The sequence below is a fragment of the Trichosporon asahii genome, assembly GCF_000293215.1.
Source record: "Trichosporon asahii var. asahii CBS 2479 unplaced genomic scaffold scaffold00050, whole genome shotgun sequence".
Lineage (NCBI taxonomy): Eukaryota > Fungi > Basidiomycota > Tremellomycetes > Trichosporonales > Trichosporonaceae > Trichosporon > Trichosporon asahii.
This window is the reverse complement of record NW_014040874.1, coordinates 258,066-273,137: the sequence shown is the minus strand read 5'-3', so window position 1 is coordinate 273,137 and position 15,072 is coordinate 258,066. Positions and strand designations below refer to the sequence as shown.

At 58.0% G+C, this 15,072-nt stretch overlaps 6 protein-coding genes across 6 annotated transcripts; 5 read left to right on the top strand and 1 right to left on the bottom strand.

Moving 5' to 3' along the window:
* Positions 1 to 354: 354 nt before the first annotated feature.
* On the bottom strand, positions 355 to 1,649 carry A1Q1_01342 (uncharacterized protein; the record flags this gene model as incomplete). Its single annotated transcript, XM_014324381.1, has 4 exons — positions 355 to 558; positions 644 to 817; positions 889 to 1,054; positions 1,093 to 1,649. The coding sequence occupies 4 exons, from the start codon at positions 1,647 to 1,649 to the stop codon at positions 355 to 357; spliced, it is 1,101 nt and encodes a 366-aa protein (XP_014179856.1).
* Positions 1,650 to 2,089: 440 nt separating this feature from the next.
* A1Q1_01341 (uncharacterized protein) lies at positions 2,090 to 2,782 on the top strand (the record flags this gene model as incomplete). The annotated part of the gene is made up of 3 exons (XM_014324380.1): positions 2,090 to 2,133; positions 2,201 to 2,538; positions 2,601 to 2,782. 3 exons carry the CDS (start codon positions 2,090 to 2,092, stop codon positions 2,780 to 2,782), a joined length of 564 nt encoding a protein of 187 aa, XP_014179855.1.
* Positions 2,783 to 3,164: 382 nt separating this feature from the next.
* Positions 3,165 to 4,264, top strand: A1Q1_01340 (ribosomal protein S2; the record flags this gene model as incomplete). Its single annotated transcript, XM_014324379.1, has 2 exons — positions 3,165 to 3,259; positions 3,595 to 4,264. 2 exons carry the CDS (start codon positions 3,165 to 3,167, stop codon positions 4,262 to 4,264), a joined length of 765 nt encoding a protein of 254 aa, XP_014179854.1.
* Positions 4,265 to 4,746: 482 nt separating this feature from the next.
* A1Q1_01339 (uncharacterized protein) lies at positions 4,747 to 5,901 on the top strand (the record flags this gene model as incomplete). Its single annotated transcript, XM_014324378.1, has 3 exons — positions 4,747 to 4,827; positions 5,030 to 5,110; positions 5,173 to 5,901. The coding sequence occupies 3 exons, from the start codon at positions 4,747 to 4,749 to the stop codon at positions 5,899 to 5,901; spliced, it is 891 nt and encodes a 296-aa protein (XP_014179853.1).
* Positions 5,902 to 6,127: 226 nt separating this feature from the next.
* A1Q1_01338 (DNA polymerase alpha catalytic subunit) lies at positions 6,128 to 10,684 on the top strand (the record flags this gene model as incomplete). The annotated part of the gene is made up of 4 exons (XM_014324377.1): positions 6,128 to 6,202; positions 6,291 to 6,441; positions 6,525 to 9,652; positions 9,701 to 10,684. The coding sequence occupies 4 exons, from the start codon at positions 6,128 to 6,130 to the stop codon at positions 10,682 to 10,684; spliced, it is 4,338 nt and encodes a 1,445-aa protein (XP_014179852.1).
* Positions 10,685 to 13,745: 3,061 nt separating this feature from the next.
* On the top strand, positions 13,746 to 14,373 carry A1Q1_01337 (uncharacterized protein; the record flags this gene model as incomplete). The annotated part of the gene is made up of 2 exons (XM_014324376.1): positions 13,746 to 13,760; positions 13,954 to 14,373. The coding sequence occupies 2 exons, from the start codon at positions 13,746 to 13,748 to the stop codon at positions 14,371 to 14,373; spliced, it is 435 nt and encodes a 144-aa protein (XP_014179851.1).
* Positions 14,374 to 15,072: the final 699 nt, after the last annotated feature.

Genomic DNA, 15,072 nt, shown 5'->3' with positions numbered 1-15,072 from the left:
CTCTACTACGGGGTGGCTATGACGATTGAGTGGCGGCGGGTGGCAACAACGTCCACCCCTGACGAGCCGGCCAGTCAATCGCAAAATTATTTGCCCTGTGTAAACAAAAACAACAGAACCCATGCAATGCAACACCTGCGAATCGTCAGCACCGCGCTTACACTTGCTGGTTGATAGGCCGCCGCCGGGCGTGGCTCGGCCCCCACGCACAATGATGTCTATGAAAGAAAATGAAACTGTCCAGTGTCAGCGACCCACGTGCTTGGCTTCTGCAGTGTAACTTACCGCCTGGTGATGTGTGTATGTCCTCTATGATTGTAGAATGCTGATTGATTGATGTACCGCGTTCGTCGCCTACCACTTGGCGCGCTTCTGCCAACCCTTGCCGCGCCCGTTGTACATGCGCTTGCTCTGGAGCTCCTCGTACTTGCGCTTGGCGTAGGTCTCGACCTCCATGTCGTTGACCACGCTGGAAACGATTTGACCAGCCCTGTAGGTGCGCTCCTTGCGGACAGTCGTGTCTTGCAAGTGACGGGGAGCCTCGATCATGGTTCCGATCTGCAAGGCGCTCGTCAGCGTCTGAGGTAGACAATTCGCTACCTGGTGCCACGCCGCCCGCGGGCACGGGGTCGCGGATACTCACGTTGAATCTTTCAGGCACCCTACCCAGTTTGCCTTGACCCTTCATGAATCTCTTCGGATCAAGCGAGTTCGCAAGCGACAGCGCCTGGTAATCACGCTTCATCTTAGGCAAGTCATCCGCACGGGGTGCAGGAATGGTAGCCCACTGTTCAGAAACGGAAGCCTTCTTTGGCTGCTGCAGTCGGTGTCAGTATAAGTCATCGTTAGGGGGCACGATAACGTGCGCCCACGCTGTGCTAAACTCACCGCCGCTTTCTCGCGTTTGCTCAGAGGGCGCTCGTACTCTCGGGAATCAAGCTCGAGAGCCTTGCCCTTACGAGTGCTGGTTGGTCGTGAAGTCGAGGCTGTGCCGTCCTGGTTGAGAGTGAGAACCGGTGCGGGCAGGGTGGGAATGTCGAGATCGGGAATGGGGCTGTCACTCAGCATAATTGCAAGGCGAAGAAAACTTACGCTTCCTTGACTTCCTCTTCGAAACGGAGCTCGCCATCATCTTCAGCAACCGGATTCGGACCCTTGCTGCTGGCCTTGACCTCCTTAGCGGCGGCAGCTTTGCGGGCGGCCGCGAGACAACGCTCAAGCTCGTCCTCGTCATCGTCGTGACTGTCCGATGTAACACTGGAGTCTTCAGAGTCCGAAGCCGAGTCGCTGTCAGAATCCGAAGATGAGGCAGAACTGTCGTCCGACGCAGAGTCCTCCCCGCCGTCCACATCCGACCCTGCCTCGGAACTCTCGTCGTCATCCGACTGAGAAGCACCCTCAACGCCGTCAGACAGTGTTGCTGCTTCCGGCTCCGCAGTGTGTTCACGTTTGCGTGTGAGCTCAGCGTACCTCAATGCCCGGGGGCTGTTGGGATCCTCGTCATCGGATTCGAGAATCTCCTCGGCCTCCTGCAGGGCAAGCTCATCCGCCGTCTGGTGGTGATGCGGATGTGACGAGGAAGGGCTATCGCGAGGGCGACTCGGAGAGGGTTTCGACACTTGGCCCAAGCTTCGACGGGGCGTCGGCATCGATGCTAGCTGTTGCGGAAGACGATGAGGGAGAAAGCCAGGCGTGCGGTTGAGGAAGGTAGCAGATTTTGGGTGAGAGGAATGAAGTGGGATCGAGTGAGCAGAGGATCAGGACTCCTCCTCCTAGTATTTCCAGAGAAGAACGCTGCCGGTAATGATCTGGGGTGAAGAAGGTAGCGGCGAAGCGTCGTTGGAGATGACAATGGCGAGAGGCAACGACTACTGAGAACGAGACCGTAGTTGAGCTCGAGCGCCCAAAACTCGTTAGGGCCTGGCGACACGGTAATATGGGCATCATGTGATCTCCGCCTCCCCCCACCGCTAACCTTAAGCGCCGTGCCTGACGGTCCCTATCTGGTGTGGCTCAGTCGCGTTCGATATGACGACAGGGACGACTTGTCCATATGCATCAGGCAATCACCATCTCATCGCCTGCAGCCATGCCCCACGCTGACTCTTCTCTCGTCCCGGAGGAAATCAAGACGTGAGTAGGTACAACGATGTGTCCCAGCAGTCGTTGTCCGTCTTCGGACTCTAGCTAAAACGAACAGGAAGCAGCAGTTCTACGAGCATGTTCACGAGCAGCTTCGCGCCCTGCTGAGCGACTCGACGTTCTGGGTGTCCAACCTCGCGCAAGCTAGTGCTCTGCTGTACCACTCGTACGCGGGCACGTCACTGTATGGACTAAACGGTACTTCGCCTGTGGTCAACTGGGTCGGCTTCTACATTCAGCAGAACGGAGAAGGTGACCTCATCGTTGGACCGTACCAGGGTCGACCAGCCTGCGCGGTCATTAAGGCGAAGGCGGGCCGCGGCGTCTGTGCTGACGCATTCGTCGGTGACAAGGGAGTTGTTGTCACAAACGTGGACGAGTACCCAGGACACATCGGTTAGTCTGAGGGGGCAGCTGGCAAGGAGGCCAATGTGAGTCGACCGCTGACAGTAAACTAGCATGCGACGGAGAAACAAAGGCCGAAGTTGTCCTGCCCTTGAGGCTGAAGACGCCCGAGGGGGACAAGACTGTTGGAGTCCTTGACCTCGACTCGACGGTGCTCGCGACTTTCGACGAGGTCGACCTCAACGGGTTGCAGACAGTTGTTGATATTCTGAGAGAGACCTCTCATTGGGCATAGATCTCGGCCTTTCGAGCACGCCAGAGGCTAGGGAGTGACTGTTCCTGGCAGATGGCGACTTGGGATGCATCGAGCGATTAGATTTTGGCATTAGCATAGCTTCAAATGCATGACCAAAAAGCACGTGGCACCTGGAAAACTTAAGCCGTCTTCCCCTTTAAAGTTCTCCGTGGAAGTGCGAAACTGTCGGCTCGTTGTTATCACCGAAACCACGTGGACGCCGGGTGCCACACTCAGACTGGTGCAGGCGACCCTGGCTCGTTGGCGAGTCTGGAGGTGCGAGGTGCAGGCGGCAGGCGCTGGCTGGAAATCGTTGGTGGTTGTTCGTGTATCGGGCTTCTCTTTCATCCTTCAACCCAAAAACTCATTCTAACCAACAAAAATGGCTGAGTCTCGCGGTGGTTTCGGTCGTGGTCGTGGTGGACCCCGTGGTCGTCGTGGACGCCGCGGCCCCAAGCGTGACGAGGACAAGGAGTGGTGAGTCTGGCAAAAGTTCGGCTGGCGCAACGTGAAGGACAAACGGCGCTACAACGTCGACCACGAAACTGCGAGAAGAGCAAGAAGCGACAGAAGCTGGCGACGCGCATGCTGCGATGGACTACTGCGAGGGATAACACGACGACTTGCTATGGACAGGAGGACTGAGTCTGCTAGACATGGGTTTCCGGAAACGAACATCGAATTTTTGGACGCCAATTCTGCAAACCTGCAACCGCAGTTTGATCCCCAGGATCGATCAACAGAACGCCCACCTTGTCCGACGTTGTTGCGCCAGCCGGAGAGAGCCGCTTAGAATGCCTGCTGACATGTAGGGTCCCCGTTACCAAGCTCGGTCGTCTTGTGAAGGACGGCAAGATCAAGTCCATGGAGGAGATCTACCTCTTCTCGCTCCCCATCAAGGAGTACCAGATCATCGACCTCTTCCTCCCCACCCTCAAGGACGAGGTTATGAAGATCATGCCCGTTCAGAAGCAGACCTCCGCCGGTCAGCGCACCCGCTTCAAGGCCTTCGTCGCTGTCGGTGACTTCGACGGCCACGTCGGTCTCGGTGTCAAGTGCGCCAAGGAGGTCGCCGGTGCCATCCGCGGTGCCATCATCCTCGCCAAGCTCTCGGTCGTCCCCGTCCGTCGCGGCTACTGGGGTTCGCACATCGCTGAGCCCCACACCGTCCCCATGAAGGTCTCCGGCAAGTCTGGCTCCGTCATGTGCCGTCTCATCCCCGCTCCCCGCGGTACCGGCATTGTCGCTGCCCCCGCTTCCAAGCGCATGCTCCAGCTCGCCGGTATCCAGGACTGCTACACCCAGTCCAAGGGTAACACCGCCACCCAGGGCAACTTCCTCAAGGCTACCGTTGCTGCCCTCTCCAAGACCTACCAGTTCCAGTCCCCCGACCTCTGGAACGTCATCCCCGTTGGCCAGACTCCTTACGACGAGTTCTCCAACCACCTCGCCATTGCCGCCCGCAAGGCCGCTGCTTACTAAGCGCGTTTTATTTTGTATCTCGCGTGTTATCAGGATGCAGATTGTCTGATCCAGGAAATCCAATTGCCTTTTGTGACCCGAAGTAACTAACCCTGCTCGCCAGAGCTCACGTGAGCACTTTGCGACTGCCCAATCGCCATCTGGAGGCATTGTCATGACCCTGCTTCACTGGCACAGCGCTGGACACTGATGCAGGGAATGTACAGGAGGCACCCAGAAGAGTGTGGGAGAGTGACGCCAAGCATGAGCGGTGCATGAGACGTGAGATGTGAGGCTGGAACCTGCGGGTACGCGGGTCCAGAGCCAGAAATGAGGGTTCTGATATGACGCGTGTTTTGACTTTGGTCGGCTACCCTTAAAACCACAAAACACACTTACGACGAGTGCGAGCTGCTGTTGCTTCCTCACTCTACTACCATTCGACATATCCATTGCCTACTGAATCCACTGCTCCATCTCGTGCTTGTCAACCGCGAACCATCATGCTAGGAGGGACACCCAAGTGTGCCAGGTGCAACGGCGCCGTGTATCACGCAGAGCAGGTTATGGGTCCTGCCAGGAAGGTGAGTCTCCCCCTGTCCTTTGCGAGGGATGCAATGCTTACCTTTTCCTCTACTTCTTGTTCTCCGTACTCTACCTGCGCAATCGTACCTTCATTTCACTTCTGCTGGTCGATCCTTTTACATGCGCTCTCCGCTTTCGGTATCCTCCTGATGTCGATGACGTCTACCCTGCGGCGCTTGGACATTCCGTCAATCACCGTAGATCTACCACAAGCTTTGCCTGAAGTGCGAGCAATGCGGCAAGCGTCTCGACCCAGGCAACCTCGTTAGCCACGACGAGAAGGTGAGTGGTATCCTCGTCTCTTGTACTTACGACAGCCTTACTGCACCCGGTGTCACACCCAGCTGTTCGGCACGAGGGATCTCCGCAACGCCAACCACCTTCCGTCCACCCCGCCCCGTGCACCTAGACCCGTCCAGGAGCCTGAGCCAGTCGTCTCATCACCTCGCCGCAACCTTCCGCCAGTCAAGGACTATTACGTTCCCCCGCCTGAACTTGACATCGAGTCACCTCCGCCTTCTTCAGTCCTGAACGCCTCTACGAGCTCAGCTCGCAGCACCATCTCCATCCCTCTGACTGCCGCGAGTGCTTCCACTCTCGCCGCCAGCCCTGGCCGAACAGGCAGCCCTCTCGCGCGGAGCCCCGGCACACCCCGGGCAGCTACGTTTGGAACCAGCCCCGGTACACCGACTACGGGGCGCTTTGGCAGTCCCGCGCCCGACTCTCCTTCCAGTGTGAGAGCGGACTTCAGAAGCTCCAAGCCCATTCCAGCCGGGGTTTCTGCCAGCACGAAGTTCACAACTGATGGTGTCATGAGGAGAGCCGATTCTCCTGCAAGCAAGATTGGAGGTCGACCTGACTTCGAGGACAGGTGCCAGGGCTGCCAGAAGAGGGTCTACGCTGCAGAGCAAGTCGTTGCTCTCGGAAGCAAGTGGCACAGGGGTTGTTTGCGGTGCACGAGCTGCGGAACGACTGTGAACCCGTCAAGAGTCAGCGAGCACAATGGTCAGCCGTGGTGCAAGAACTGTTACGCTCGAGAGCACGGCCCGGAAGGTCTTCTGGGGAAGAGATAGTGTCACACCCAAGTCATGTAGCAGTATGCCCTTAAGCATTGATGCATGCGATAACATTGCCCTCGGCTGGTCAGAGAGAATGGCTGGCGCGCGTCCGTGCCTGGGCCACGCGACGAAATCAATGTTTATGACGGAATCAAATGACTGGACGCGACGCGTTTGTCCTCGACATTGATTCCTGATATCCTGACCAGAGCGCGTTGTCTTTCGCCCCACCCAACCAACCATGCCTCCCAAGAACGACAGACTAGCGGCTCTGCGAGAGGCCAGATCGAAAGGAGGACGCCTCAGTCAATGGAAGGTGAGTTCCTAATAACTGCGTAGCGTCAAGAATGCAAAGGGCGGTCGCGCCCGCTGCCCAAGTAACTACTGCGGTGGCTGACACACAGTCTTCGGACGCCGAGATCTATGACGAAGTCACGGACGAACAGTACAGAAGTATTGTTGGAGACCGGCTGGAGAACGACGACTTCATTGAGGACGATGACGGAAGTGGATACGTCGACCACGGCGAAGATGAGTGGGGCGGTCACGAGAGCAGTGAGGATGAGGATGATTTCGAGGGAGAGGATGAGGAGCTCCGGAAAGGTGAGATACGCACGCTCTTCTCAGCTGATAACCAGCCCGCAAGGCCAAGCGAGCGCGTGCCCGTGCGAAGGCGGCCAAGGCTGGGACTAGTCTCCCGACCAAGGCGAAGCCTCGAGCGAGCCTGAACGACTACGCCCGCCCAGCGAACACGGGCAACTACCGGCCAGCTCCTGCCAACGAAGATGACTTCATGGCGTCTCTGCTGAACACTGTCACGGCTGAGCCAAGCCGCAAGAGAAAGTCGAGCCCGCCCTCCAGCTCATTCCCTAGCTCGGACCCACCAGTGCCGAGTTCTGACTCTTTCTTCTCGAGCTCCCAGAAGCGCTACGGGGACGACAGCGATGACGACATCTTTGACCCGTTCAGGAGCAGCAAGAAGCCTCGTACTAAGGATATGTCGACGAAGCTCGAGATCGATGCTGATGCTGATGATGACGATATCGGAGTCGACTTCAGTATGGACGTCGACCCCGACGCAACCATCGTTAAGGAGGAGCCACCCGACTCGGATGAGGAAATGTTCATTAAGCCTCGGGCGGCTCGACCCACCGCTGGTTCCGCGGCGCGACGTGGTGTTCAGACTGCTACGAAGCACATCGTCAAGCCTGAGCCCGCGGAGGAACTGGAGGACATTGAGGTCGAGGTCAAGAAGCCGGCGGCAGCAGTTGTGAGCCGCAAGCCTCCGGCCGACCGGCAGCATTGGCAGGCTGTGCAGGAGTCGCTTCTGCCTCCGAAAGATGACCTGGAGACGGTGCGCGTCCCGCAGGGCTCGACAAAGCCTGAGAACGTTTTGGAGCAGGACGGATCACTTCGCATGTTCTGGCTCGACTTCCAGGAGCAGGACGGAGTCGTCCACCTCATCGGCAAGGTCCTTGACCGCCAGAGTAACAAGTATGTCAGTGCCTGCTTGTCCATCAACGGCATCCAGAGGAACCTTTTCATCAAACCGCGAGCAAAGCGCATGGTGGGACAGACCGAGTCGGACATGGACGTCGACAAGACGGACGTATACACCGAGTTCGACAGCGTCCGCTCTAAGCACGGCATCGACGAGTGGAAGTGCAAGTTCGTGCAGCGCAAGTATGCATTCGAGGACCACGACATCGAACGCGGCGAGAGCGAATGGATGAAGGTCACCTACCCCTTCACTCAGCCCGAGATTCCGATGGGCACGACGGGAGCGACGTTCAGCCATATCTTCGGTACGAACACCACTGCTTTCGAACTTCTCGTTCTCAAGCGCCGGATCATGGGCCCCTGCTGGCTGAACATCACTGGCGCGGTGCCTTCGACCAAGGCGACGTCTTGGTGCAAGATCGAGTTCACTGTCGACGACCCGAAGAACGTGAACCCGTTCTCCGATGACGATGAGACCGCTCCCAAAGACACTCCCCCACTCACCATGATGAGCATTGCGCTCCGCACGATTGTGAACCACCGCGAGAACAAGACCGAGATTCTTGTGGCCACGACGCGCACGTGGGACAACGTGAACTTGGAGGACACGACGCCACCCAACCGTCTCCCATCGACGCTCAGCACGATTGTGCGACCTATCGAGAAGTTCCCACCTGGCCTCGAGCAGCGCGCAAAGTCTGAGCGATCACCGTTCCAAAGTGTCAAGGCTGAGCGTGCGCTCCTGAACGCTCTTCTCGCTACCATCCAGCGTCACGATCCGGACGTCATCGTCGGTCACAATTTCCTCGGCAACACCTTTGAGGCCCTGCTGTACCGATTGAAGGAGCTCAAGGCGGATCACTGGAGTCGTATTGGCCGATTCCGCCGGAAGGGCTTCCAGATCAGCAAGGCTGGATCCAACCACCGCCTGCTTGCGGGTCGTCTCGTCGCCGATCTCTCCAGTGACGCCGCCAAGGGCATGATCACGTCCACGACCTGGTCGCTGACGGAGATGGTTGCCACGCATCTCGAGACCACACGCGAGGACATAGATCCGGAGGACACTCACACGTACTTCGACTACACCCTCGACTCACCCGACAAGCTGATCCAGTTCATTCGTCTGGCAGAGATCGACACGTACTTCCAGTTGGCCATTGCTGCCCGCGTGCAGCTCTTGCCGCTCACCAAGCAGTTGACCAACCTGGCCGGTAACTCGTGGAACCTCACCCTGAACGGTGGTCGTGCCGTCCGCAACGAGTTCATTCTGCTGCACGAGTTCCACAAGCTGAAGTACGTCTGCCCCGACAAGACGTTCAAGAACACAAAGATCAAGTTCATTAACGAGGATGGCGAGGAGCAAGAGGTTTCGGCCGGACACAAGCGTGGCAAGGCCAAATATGCTGGTGGTCTCGTGTTTGAGCCGAAGCGCGGTCTCTGGGACACTTACATCCTCGTCATGGACTTCAACTCGCTTTACCCGTCTATCATTCAAGAGTACAACATCGACTTCACGACTGTCGAGCGTGAGGATTGCGAAGGCGAGGACGAGGAGAAGATTCCCGATGTGCCGTCTCGCGACGTTGCTCAGGGAGTCCTTCCGCGTATCATTGCCACCCTCGTCCAGCGTCGTCGACAGGTCAAGGGGCTGATGAAGGACAAGTCTGCAGGTGCGGCCAAGCTCCAGCAGTGGGACATCAAACAGCAGGCGCTCAAGCTCACTGCCAACTCCATGTACGGATGCCTGGGTTTCGCCGGATCGCGATTCTCTTCGCGACCCCTGGCCGCTCTGACAACGTTCAAGGGCCGTGAGATTCTCACTCACACCAGGGAGCTGGCGGAGAGCCTGTCCCTGGACGTCGTTTACGGAGACACCGACTCGGTGTTCGTCAATTCGAACGTCGTGAGCTACCCGGAAGCTGTCAAGATTGCGAACGAGTTCAAGAAGCTTGTCAACGAGCGTTACAAGCTTCTCGAGATCGACCTCGACGCCACGTTTGAGCGTGTCCTGCTTCTGAACAAGAAGAAGTATGCCGCCGTCAAGATCGATGAAGCGGGCAAGAAGTCGACGGAGATCAAGGGACTGGACATGAAGCGACGAGAGTTCTCCAAGCTGTCCAAGGATGCGTCGTCTAGTGTCCTGAAGGAGATCCTGTCGGGTGATGACACCGAGAAGGTTGTCGAGAAAATTCACGAGTATCTCATTCAGCTAGGCGAGATTGTTCGCTCCGGAGCGGTGCCCCTGGACGACTTCATCATCTACAAGGTGAGTTGAAACAAGCGAGATCAGAGCTGACGGAAGCGTCTTGGAAAGAACCCCGAAGACTACCCCGATAAGAAGTCTCAACCCCACGTCCAGGTTGCCCTGCGAATGAAGGCGAAGGGCATCGCGGTTCGCGCGCATGACGTGATCCCCTACATTCTGTGCCTAGGTCCCGATGGCAAGAGTGCCAAGTCCGCTCAAGCCGATAAGGCATTCCACCCCGACGACCTGCGCAGGCAGGGGTCGGAGCTCAAGATCGACTACGATCTGTACCTGGACTCTCAGGTGCTGCAGCCTATCTTGCGATTGTGCGAGTCGATCGAGGGCACCGAGCGCTCGCGTCTTGCGGAGTGTCTGGGACTCGACCCGACGCGCTACGTGAGCCAGACGCAGAATGTTCACGAGCGGCAGTTCTTCACCCTGGAGAGCCAGATCAGCGACGAGGAGCGCTTCCGAGACGCGGAGAAGCTGTCGCTCAAGTGCCCATCCTGTGCGGTCACTTTCGAGTTCGAGGGCATCGAACAGAACCTGAAGATCAACCAGAGCGGGCAGGCTGGAGTCGCCTGTCCTTCTTGCGCCAACATGATCCCGCAAGCCTCTGTCGCGCTTCAGGTCGAGCTCCTCATCCGCAAGTACATTGCCAGGTACTACCTCGGGTGGACGGTGTGCGATGGACCTGACGGGTGCGGCCAGCGGACCCGAAACGTCTCGGTGTACGCGAAGCGGTGCCTCGGTTTCTCGCGGGAAGGCGGCAGGTGCAAGGGCAGTGTGCGGCTAGAGTACTCCGACACCGAGCTGTACAACCAATTGCTGTACTTCCGTCACCTGTTTGACGGCGACAAGCTTCTGGACAAGGCAAAGGGCACGGGCAGGTACGACGAGGTGCGCCTGCTTGTCAACTCGAATCAGCAGATGATCTCGTCTCTGACGGACGAGGTCGACAGGTTCCTGAACAAGAACGGGCGCAGGTTTGTCGACATGCGCAGCCTTTTCGGCTTCATGGACAACAGGCCGAAGCGTATCATGGTGGGTTAGAGTGATAGCGTAGCATAAGCGCAGCATAAGGTGCCATTAGTTTCCGTAGCAGTCACATATGTACATTGTATTCGTTCCGCAACTGCTGCTGGGAGCGCTAGAACACGAGGCGTAGTGTGTCAGTCCCACTGGTCAACTGAGAGATGTCACACGCTCAGTCGCCTGACAACCCGACACCAGGCTCATTAATCACCAAAGGAGTCATCTGAGCATCGCAGAATGCGCAGAAGGTATGAAGCTTTAGACTTGTGACTCGTGAATAGAAGATGACTCCATAGTAACGGAACCTCAGAATAACACTGCGATATGGTGTATTCAGGTCGGGCACGGTTGAGTTATGTTCATCGGTGATGAGCGGGCGGGCGGGAAGTGGGATGAGATGGCGACTCGGCCGAGACGAGCGCAGTGGCAGAGTATCTAGTTGGAGTAGTGGAGCCACAGAAGCTCATTCACCGTCCAAATGCCAGCTAAGGAACAGGGTTGGAGAACGGCTGCTGCGGAAATTACGAACAAGGCTCGCATAGCTTTGTGAATTGTTCAAGAAACAGGAGATTTATCAACGTTGTTCCGATTGCGTCTTCTCGTTGGATGCCGCGCTCGCGATCACACGTCGCAACGAAGCGAAGGGACAGAGAGCGACGAGGTCTCGCGGTCGCGAGCTCGCGAGCTCGAGATCGTTGCCTCCGACGCCGCTTCCGCTTGAGAAGCTCGAACGAAACACTGAGAAAACATGACCATCCAGGGTTTCAAAGAGATCGGTAAGAATGACATGAAGTTAAGGATCCAGGGTGCCTCGTGTTCCGCGCTCTCTGTGGTGGGAGCTTGGGAGCTGAAGCTGCAGGGGGGGAGTAAGGGAGGTTCGGGGAATTGACCGGACGAGAGGGGGAAGCCTAGAGGATCAGAGGAGGAGATTAGCAGGTCAACAGTGAAGCTGACGGGGAAACTGATGGTTTGTGACCGAGTCACCAATCACCGCGCGGTGTCCGGCCGCCGTCTATGGCCTACGGGGTGATGAAACGGTGAGGCTCACTGGGAGGCAACGCAGGCAAGCGAACCATGTGACGTCCACCTCGGACCGATCGCAAGGGCAGGGTCGGCTTTAAATGTCAAGCTGGGTGCGTAACCTTGCTTAGGTAGGCCGCCGCTGGGCCGCTTTAACAGAACTAATGGGTGGCGTGTGGGTTGATTGCATGGTGACTGTCTCACGTCATCAACCTCTGTCTGCCTGCCCGCCGTTAGGTCGTCAGTCCGCCGACGTGCTGGGCCGTTGACACCGTACCCACGCTGTGCCATGCACCACCCGTTCCACCGCACCACCCGGGTTTGCGTTCGGCCAGCGGTCCGATGCCGATTAATCCCTGTACATAGCCGAAGTTCTGCCTGAGTCGATGAGTCTGGGGGATCCACTACGGGAGAAGGGAGTGCGATACCAAAAAAAGAAGCGCCATTCATGCATGCATCACGCATCGCGCAGCCTGTGCACCGAGTTTCCAAGGCACACTGCCCAAGCACCTTGTCTGTTGTTTGCCAAGCTCAGCGTTTTGGCGCACAGGGTCCTCGCCCTTCGGCCGCACCACCCTTCACACTTGCACCGCGGAAAGAAGCCGCAGCACATGCGATCTAGCGAGTGAGCACATGCTGCAATCGTTGCAGGATCGCAGTGGTTGCCGCAAACCAGTGACCCCAGTGATATCAGAGACCCAGCAGCGTGCCTGCCCTGGGGACAGCGCCCCGTGTGCCCCGATCTGCCCCTGCTCAGCCCGCCGGGGCTGCGCGGTCTCCCAGATGCATAGATCGATTGCTTCGGATGGACGGCGGGGCTACGGGCCATGGGCGACGGGGCGACGACTGCGACAGGGGACCCTGGTGTTCCTTCGACGCTAGTCTTAGTCCGACGATGCGAGGTCAGATAAAACCTCAAGCGTGCGACTCGTGCACCGACTTTTCCTTTGCTTCTCAACCCGCCACTGCATCGTACCCAGCTACCAGCTCTTGCATAGCACAAAAGGCAACACAGCATACTCAAGTCTCGAACAACGCCATACAAAAGACGAGGCGGACAACCACAAGAGAGACAACGAATTGTCCGAGACCAGATCCGATCCAAGCCTGCGCACTGTTTACGACCGCTTGGCAGCCAGGCAGCTCACACACCCTTCCTCACCTCGACGCATTCCAGCCGGCACAACGGTGCATCTACCACGGACATTCCCCACACAGCCTTTGCGATTCGCCCTCGGCCTCGGTCCTCGACGACGCTTCCTGCTTCGCATTGTCATATAACCTTCCTCGTCAAACGTCAACGTCGACACTGTCAACCCATTCATCCCACAACCATACCCCCCCCCGGTGATACGCAAGCAACCATGTCGCTGAAACCGTTGTTCTCACCACCGCCGATCATCACTGTGAGTGTTGCGCCCCATTGCATTTCGTGGGAGGAAGGGCGTCATTGCCCCCCGACGCCTCGTGCTACGCTCCCTGGCGCCCGCATGGGTCCCGACCGCAGCCGCTGACGCCTAGACCGACATTGTGATTCCCCCCGGCTCGCCGAAGAACCTCGAGGACATTCGGCTGCATCTCGCTCTGCTGCGTGGTACGAAGAAGACCAAGTGAGTGTTGGTTGCGTGCATCGCTCGATCGTGACCGATTGCTTCATTCCCCGTGTCGTTTTGAGGGAGGACGGACATGAGCGAAATCAGGTCCACCCCAGGACCTAGGACGGTTCAACACGAAACGGGGTCCACCACCAAGGGACGGGCTCCTCGCCAAAATTAGGTGACCGAGCCGGACCTCCGTCTCCCATGCTTCTACGCCTGCGCGGTCCCAACAATGCACCCAGTCACCTAATTCACCGGAGTCACATTCGCATCCGGTGCGGTTTCATGATGCCCGCGGCTGCGTCGACAGTTGCCGGTCTTGTGAATATGCTTACGGGTTGTCTAGTGGTTGGGGACTGCGCACTGGGCTAGGGCACGGAGACTCGGACCGGTGGCCCGTGTTCTGCACCGACGTTCTATGTCCTGCACTTGTCCTGCACTGCCCATCGCACCCGTCCGCAATGCCTCCGAACGTCGTTACGCCCGCAGCACTCGTGCATCGGCGCACGTCTTCGGGCGAGCGTTCATCGGGTTTCAACCTCGGATCGGGGCGATAGAGCTCGCCGTACCTCTGCGGCTTAGAGCGGGGCAACGGTGGTGTTCCTGGCAGCGATCGAAATCATTACCCCGCACACCGAGCAATCGCTGACCATCAGGACGCTGCACCAGACGCTCCTCGCGTTCGTCAAGTACAACATTGAGGAGGCGAACCGGCGGCACAGCGTCGGCTTCGACCTGATCCAGCTCGAGCACGAGTACCCGGAGTTCAAGAAGATGATCTTGAAGATCTCCAAGTTTTACAAGATCGGCAAGTTCGACCGCAACAACGCCGACATCGTCCCTACCCTTGAGTACGACGGACGCGGTGGACAGGCTCTGATCCACCTCGAGTGCGTTGCTGCCGAGCAGCTCCTGATGGGCATGACGAACGCCGAGCCCCCGACCGAGATCCGTGAGGCCCGCAATCTTGCCGACAACTACTGTGCCACCGCTGCCGCGTCAACACCGCACCTCGGCATGGCAGGCAAGGGCGAGAAGGGCCTTGGCGGTGGCATCCGCGTGACGCTCCGGAGACTCCGGATGCTGTGAGTGGACGAGACTAGCGCCAGCTAGTGGACGGCGAGCGAGCCGGCGGAGGCGAGGAGGAGGCAGGTTGACGATAGGATTCTGGGCATGAAGGCGTCAAGAAGCAAGGAGGAAGAAGCGGGCGGCGCGGACAGTAGCGCTGTGCGTCCTCGCGCAGCGTACATTGTCCGTGTCCCCGGCGCTGTAACTGCATAAAGAAGAAGTCATTCAGAAGAAGACACGAAAGAAGACATGAGGAAGACATGAAGCAGAGGAAGACCAACTCCAAAATAGACACGTCCGACGAACGAGCGTCTACCCACCATCAACGTACCAACCACAATACATCACACACACACACGGAACACCCAATTCCATCCCATTCCATCCATCATTAGCAGTTGTACAATACTCGGGATTTGTAACGCATTCATGACATGAAATCAATCAAGGATTCGCCCAGGCCTCCAGTTGCTGGTCGGCTCAAAGAGGCTCCGGCTGTGGTTCATCTCCGAAGCGGCTACGGCTCGTCAGCGCAGCCGAAGAGGGAGCGGGGATTGTCGGGGCGGACGCGGCGGACGGGGCGGGCAGCCTCCTCGGTTTCCAGGGGCCGATCATGTCCAGGATTCAGCTGGAATCGACGTCAGTCATGTGCCTGTGTCATGAGATGCAAGCGAGGGACGATAACGACGTGGTTCGCGGAGGGGGGGGGGGGGCGGGGAG